General features: G+C 42.9%; 1 protein-coding gene across 1 annotated transcript; it reads left to right on the top strand.

Moving 5' to 3' along the window:
- Positions 1-305: 305 nt before the first annotated feature.
- On the top strand, positions 306-6,978 carry LOC135496785 (uncharacterized). The gene is made up of 13 exons (XM_064786299.1): positions 306-401; positions 1,021-1,233; positions 1,479-1,616; positions 2,022-2,173; positions 2,505-2,598; positions 2,836-3,047; positions 3,343-3,432; positions 3,699-3,798; positions 3,978-4,126; positions 4,512-4,749; positions 5,053-5,157; positions 5,474-5,696; positions 5,886-6,978. Exons 1-13 carry the CDS (start codon positions 369-371, stop codon positions 6,056-6,058), a joined length of 1,920 nt encoding a protein of 639 aa, XP_064642369.1. The 5' UTR covers positions 306-368; the 3' UTR covers positions 6,059-6,978.
- Positions 6,979-7,148: the final 170 nt, after the last annotated feature.

Genomic DNA, 7,148 nt, shown 5'->3' with positions numbered 1-7,148 from the left:
GTGCCATAGCGCATGTCGCTGACATCTGCAATGCAAGTCTTGGTATAAGACCAACGCTAAGTTAACCACCCTATGAATGATAACTCACACAACAGTTCCGAGGCCGACAAAGGACCAGGACTCATTTTGACCCTCAAGTTTTTGATCCACTCCGCCGACCCAGACTCTGTGAGGGGAGGTAATACGGATGAGTACCTCTGATGGGCTGGGCAAAGCAGTTCAGTCCCGATTCCGTCCATCCTGATGTCTTCGGTCGCAAATCGGAGAGATCCACGGTAAGAGCGGAATAATAGAAAATCAAATATCACCAATGTAAACAAACTACCAAGAAAGTTATGTGGACGTTTTTCGACTTTTAAAACATCAAAATGCTGCTTTACGTGGAAAGTAAAGCGTTTCCCGTAAGCTTTATTGGATTAATTCACATTTTCCGTTTTCAAAATTGTGATCAGTGATTTAGAGAGCTCGAAAAGAAGGCATTACGGAGGCAATATTTTTGCCAAGATCACGATGCAATGCCCATGTCATGTGTAATGTAATGTACTGTAGGCCTACATAAAGTTGTGTGTTAAAAATGCCCACTTACTGAACAACCCAGCCACTATCACTACCCTACGGCTGTTGAAATAGATGATCATGCTGTCCATGAAGTTTGACTTATAGACTAGAGGTTCACAAAAAATCTCCTTCACTGGCTTTAATTAATTAAGGTTTAAAAGACTTTAAAGAGGCATAAGAAACAAGCCACCAGAGAGTTCTCCACAGACCTCTCAAGGTAGAGTGGTACCCTTGATATTCAAAATGGTTTGCCGGTAGGGTCGCCAGCTATTTCAGGTAGGATGACCCTCCTATATAGAAACCCTTTAAAAAGTCTAGAGGAAGGTAGGGTGGCTGCTTCCAAGGTAGGGCCGGGCTGCAAGCTGCCAAGGTAGGGTGGGCGGCCCTGACAAATGGCCTTGTCATTGCAGAGAACACTGATCTGTATCATAGTGTATGTTATGTTTTTGGCTTTTTTTTCAGTACAAGACCTTTGTAGTGCTGGTGAAGGTCGAGGATACGATTGCCAAGATCCGCGCCCACTTGCTACACATCTTGTACCAGTTTGGACGCGCTGACCACCAGTTTCGGTTGCGATTCAAGGGACAGTATCTCCGTGATGGCTACACAATTGAAGACTACAGTATCCCTGATGATGCCATCATAAAGATGGTACCAATGTCCAGGAGGTCCGACGTAAGTAGATGAAATATGACACTTCAGAAGTTGGCCCGGAAGTGGCCTCACCCTTGAGATACCCTCAGATAATCTTAGGTAATAGCCTTGAGAGTGGGTCGGTAGTTTGACCAGCAGGACAATGAAACTGTTTACAGTGCACATAGCCAAGTTCTTCACAGCCTCAGCTTGGCTTGTAAACTAAGTATATTTGAATACTTCCATTGTTCAATACCCAACACTTTTTTTGATGTTTTATATTTTAGTCGCACATCGACTTGAGATCTCTCAGCAGCAGGAGTAGCCTTGATCTTGGTGAGGGTCAGAGTCCAGAGGTCAAGGCCGCATTGGACAAGGAAATCAATATATTCACCGTCAGAGAACACCTGGTTCAGAACTTCCATGTAAGTGTAAGAAAACTCTGGATGATTGGGCTGAAGGAGCAATCAGCAAGATAGATAATAGAGGCATATATCTACCGGTACACTACACATCTTTGCGATAAAGATGTTTCACTTTGCCCTTTAGCTCAGCGACCCTCTCAGATTTGTGTCAATTTTGCTGGCAGTCCAGAGCAAATACTGGTTGATTAGAAAATAGTGCAGAAAAGGAAACCGTGGTTACTCAATTGGTAGAGCTGTGGACAGGCAATCCAAAAATCTGTGGTCCGAATCCCGATGAGTCAAGGCAACTTGATTTAGTAGAGCAGTGGACTGGCAAATCAAAGATCTGCGCTTGAATCCCAGTCAAGGCAATTTTGATTTTCTTTACTAATTTCATTCTTTAATTATAAAACGTTAACTTTTCAGACAATGAGTTTCCTGCACTTGACAATGGCGTTCCTCTCTGTCTTCTCGACTTTCTTCTACGCCATTATCTGGCTTCTTGTCATCTGGTTCGCAGGACTCTTCTGTCCACAGTACACCAGGATCAGTGGGTTCACTGGCACCAAATCTCTGTAGTAAGTAGCCCTCCTCGAATAATTTTCTCTTACCAAACTTAGTCTGCACTTTACCTCACCAGAATGCCTAGCTGTGAAGTTGGGTCATCCTACACAGCGCCAACCAGCATCCATGCCGACTTATCGGTGAATATCAGTCCTAAAGTCTGCTCCTTTCAAGGATGAAAGATGGATACACGCACTAGGCCAACGACGGTGGATCAGCATGACCAGCATCCAGTTAAGAGAAAAGTCATCAAAATAATTCAATTTGTCATGAACAAAATAAGCAGGCCATTAAAAGTAATCAAAAGTAATGAGAATCAAGATCTTGCCCGTCGTTCATTTTCAGTAAGTTCTGGTTTTGCCCAATCTATGGTATCTTGTCCCTTGGTGCAGCTGGAGTGTCCATCTGGTTAGCAGTCATTGATTGGTCAAATGTAGCGGTAAGTACTTATTCAAAAATATCTTCGAAAACATTTCCAGAAATCCGTCTTAAAAAGATTTGCCAATAACAAGATCCAATGACATCTTCTTTAAGGTTCATTCTGCACCTCTAGGTATCATTCTCCAGAGAGAATTCAGCGACTACCTATGAGAGATCTGTTGAACTGAAATTTTTTGAAAATTGTGTCTGGTATAGCTATTGAGGAGTAGTACAGATTAACACAATCTTATTCAAGGCTGGCTGTCCAACTTCCTATTCCGGCTGCAGCGTCACGACCTACTATTCCGGCATCTTCTTCATCATCGATGCACTCATTCTGCTCACCTCGAGCAGCCTATCCTGGGGCATGCTGATCAACTTCCAGACAGACGTCGGCGATATTGTGGAGAAGTTCCTCGTACAGTCGCGCGATATCGAGAAAGTTTTGCAGGCAGCCAGACATGGAAAGTAAGTGATCTTAACTTCTTGTGCAACCTACGTAAAAAGGTTCTGAGGATTTTGTTTTGTTACATGATGTACTGTTAGAAGGCAGCAACAACCACCTGTCCCAGAAAATGCCGGCAAAGGGTGGTCTATATCTGTCGAAGTAGCGAGTCCTCACATGAATCTTTTGCCCTATTCAGTGGAGCTTTGCCTGCAAACGCCCATGGAATTGCTATACCAACCTTCTGCTACATTTATCTATGCTTAAAACACGATATTGGCTAATATAGGAAATGTTTTGAAATATTGTATTTTTCAGGCTGAAGGAGAAGAGAGTTGCAGCGATTGAGCTTGCTACACTTGCCGCATCGGGAGATGACAACAAGTTCCGGATTGTGGCTGAGGGAGGGTAAGTCAGAATGCCACCGGTTCGAAAAAGAAAAAGCTACGGTAGACGTGTTTGCTTCCACTTGGAGAAAAGCTAAGACTTGGACATAATGTTGTCTGAAAAATTAGAGTTTCCCTGTCAGAAATAAGCTCTCTGCTGTAAGTAGACAATCTGCTTATTTGTGATGATCGACCAAAAGGGGTAAAATGTCATTTGGAGGATGTGGCTTAATCCACTTGTTCAAAAACCTTCAAGCTTGCTTCAAGAGAAATGCATTATGTTTTCAGCCTTGAGGTTCTGATCAATATGGCCTTGTGCCAGGATGAGGCCACACAGGAGAATGCTGTGGAGACCATTGCAGAGCTGCTTACAGTTCCTGCCATTCAGGTGAGTACAGTAGGCCCTATAGCATAAAATTTCATGAAATTATGCCCCAAATGTACCTCAGATTTGGGCCTACATGTTAGCTCCACCCTCCTAAGACCCAATTAATTCTTCAACTGCATTGTTAAAATATTTGGCTATTTGATTCAGAAAAGTTGTAAAATTGATGCTTAAACTTTCAGGATCGATTCGTGGAAATAGGAGGTATGAAGACCTTGAGTGCCGTCCTGAACTCACCCATCGAGCGCCTTGTCTATGAAGCTGCATCTGCTATCTCCTACGTGGTGTCAGAATCTGACGAAAACAAACAAGTTGTCGTTCAAGGTCATGGGTCAGTCAACAAATTTAATTTTCAAATTCTAATTTCGGTTTCAGTTTGTTAATTCTGGTTTGTGGCCCAAGGGGTTTATTCCAAATAGGAAATGCAGCCAGGTTCATAGAGTTAGTGTTCTCCATACCCTTTAAAGAAGGGGCGGCCTGCCCTCTTACCCCCAGGTGGTCCATTTTCCGCCCCCCCTTAAAAATGGCCCCCTTTTCTTTTTTTTGAAAATGACCTCCTAATATCCTTTTCGGGGAGGTCAAATGGAATGGAAACAACCAATTTGGGACCAAAACTAGTGTCCTTCATACAGAGGGTGTCCTTAACACAGAGAGGGGTCCCTTAGGGAGGCTCTACTGTACTGCAAATAAAACATAATCAGTGTATCTTGTTTCAGTCTTGAGGACATTTGTCGTGCCGTGAAAACGAGCAATCTCGCCACCCAGCGAGTTCTTGCAAGTATCCTGCTGGAGTTGGCCTTCAACGTGGAGATTCGCTCCATGATGGCGTCCATGAATTCCCCGGCCCAAGCCCTGATCCACCTATGCCACGACAACGACCCAGAGACGCAACGTTACGCACTGCAGACGCTTGAACTACTGGCGATTGAGAGTGCCGATATGATCTGTGCACAGGTTTGTACCTGTTTCTTCCTCTTCCATCCAGCAGCATTTTTGTTTCATTTAAAAGTTGATTTAAGGAATTGATACCGAACTGGAGGTATTGATCGTCTCTCCAAAACCGCAAGGGTGGAGCTAAAATGTTGACCAAAACCAAGGCGGGGCTGAGGTTTTGGCCAAAATTTTTGCACCACCCGTGTGATGTACACCACAGTGAGTGATGTACAACTCCGACAGTGTATGGAGTGACATCACGATTGACACAGCTGTTCTTGAAGAGCTTACAATAGATGCAGTTTGTGCGTTTATCAATTTCAGGATGGCTTGATGGAGGAGATGCTGGCTCTGCCCCAGACCTGTATGGATGAGAAACTGTACCTGCTGGCAGGCAAGGTTCTACTCTACTATGCTGAAAACAAAGAGGTACTTGTGCAGTCTTAAGTATCCTTTACTTTTTATCTTGGGGCCATTAGGACTTCTTCTCCTTCGGCGATCACTCTGCACTTGGAGGAGTGGAACATTCTCCAGAGAGTATTGCTCCTCCAAGAGGATGAGCGTTTTTGTGTGCCACTACAGTTAGGCGCCAATTGTGTTTATTGGCCAATTGACTCCATCTTTGGCCGGAGGTAGAGTCCATGTAATCTACTCATCAGCTTTGATTGTGTAAAAGACCACTTTATATAGATCGAAACGTCACGTTAAGATGAACAGACATGCAGATAAACATCTTTCGTTTCAGACGTGTGGTTCGTTGATTACCCAAGACAACTTGCGTTCCACCCTGTGCCTGTTTGCCAAGACCAAGGATCCGCTCCTACAGAAGGTTGTCATCAAGATCATCTTCTGTATTGTCGAGTCCAAGACGTACAGGTATAAGGCACAGGAGCTGAGTCTGGATGAAGTGCTGGTCTACTGCAGGGATCACTCTGCTGATAGAGAAACGTGGGACATGGCTGACCAAGGTAAGTGCTCGTTTACTGCAGGGATCATGCTGCCGATAGTGTGGGACAAGGTTGACCAACGTATTAAGCACTGGGATAAGTTTTCCCAGTGACAAGGGAAATGAAGAGAGATGGTAAAGGGCTTCTGTCCTGGCACCAGGGACGAAGAGGAGTAAGTAAGTACTAAAAATATACATTTTGCCTTTGCAGCCTTGCAGCTGATATCATCGGATGAAGACAGTATCGGCCCAGATCTGGCATTGACCATCGACAAGCTGAACCAGTTCAACAAAAACAGTTCGGACGGAAGCGATTCTGGAACGTCCATGAGGAAACCGGTCCCGAGCACTTCCCAGGAGTCAGACGAGGCTATTGGAAAATAGTTAAGGGTGTTTGGTTTTGTCTTAGGCATACCCCTGATGGCTTGAGATGACTGTTTATGGTTTTTCCTAGACCTAGTTGTCGAGTGGTTTAGCTGAACTGTTGTCAGTGGTTTAGCTTGCATGAGCTTTACATGTACTTTTAGCTAACCTTAAGTCTATTTAATAACACAATCACCCGGCCCCATCTCAGTTTGAAGGGACAATTCCTGAACATGTATGAAATTTCTGGAGAATGTTCTTGATTTTCTTATTTTCTAGGCTGATAACGAAAAGTATTACATATTATATAAAGTTTTGTATCATGACCAAATGTATATTATTAAATAAATAAATTTAAATCTGAAAGAATTCCGTCCATCACCAGTGTGTTTTTACTGTGACAATCAAATTCTACAAAACAAGATATGTTTTATGTCCAAAATCTAGTCGTTTTTCTGCTGATATAAAGTTTTGATGATGCTGGTACAAAACTAAATATGTTTTGTCTAAATAATCTAGTCTTATTTCTGCTGATGTAAAGTTTAAATGATGCTGGTTCGTCTAATTTTGTTTGCTTCGCCCCGAAGATGGTACATAGGCCTACATGTGGTAATCAATCGACTTCTAAAAGGTAGAGAACTAGGCCCTTAAAGTCAGTGAAGATATAGCTGTTGTTTAATCATTCCACATACTTTTCAGATTTGAAATTTATTCCTTTTTCTCGTAACTGTGCCGTGAGAAAGTCTATTGTTTTCGTTAATTAGTAACTGAGATTTTGTCAAATCGTGTATTATTCTTAGCTACCCTTTTCCTGACTGCGCTCATGAACATGTCTATGGGTTCCTGAAACTGGCAGGACCAGTTTTGCTGTCTTATTTCATAAAGTTAAGACTAGATTTGTAACTGCGACAGATAAATATATTTTAATCCTATTCTAACAATTTCTATTCTTAATCATTTATTTGATTGAACACAAGTTCATTAATGGAACCACTGGAAAGACATGAGTAGGCCAACGTCAGCTAGATTGGAGCAAGAAGAGGAACCACATATGGCGCCCAGTGATGGATGGATTTTTTTTCCCCCAATCCTGGTTGTGCCTGTCTTCCCG

Source organism: Lineus longissimus, chromosome 12 (genome assembly GCF_910592395.1).
Source record: "Lineus longissimus chromosome 12, tnLinLong1.2, whole genome shotgun sequence".
In the NCBI taxonomy this organism is placed as follows: Eukaryota; Metazoa; Nemertea; class Pilidiophora; order Heteronemertea; family Lineidae; genus Lineus; species Lineus longissimus.
This window is presented reverse-complemented; position numbering and strand designations above follow the sequence as displayed.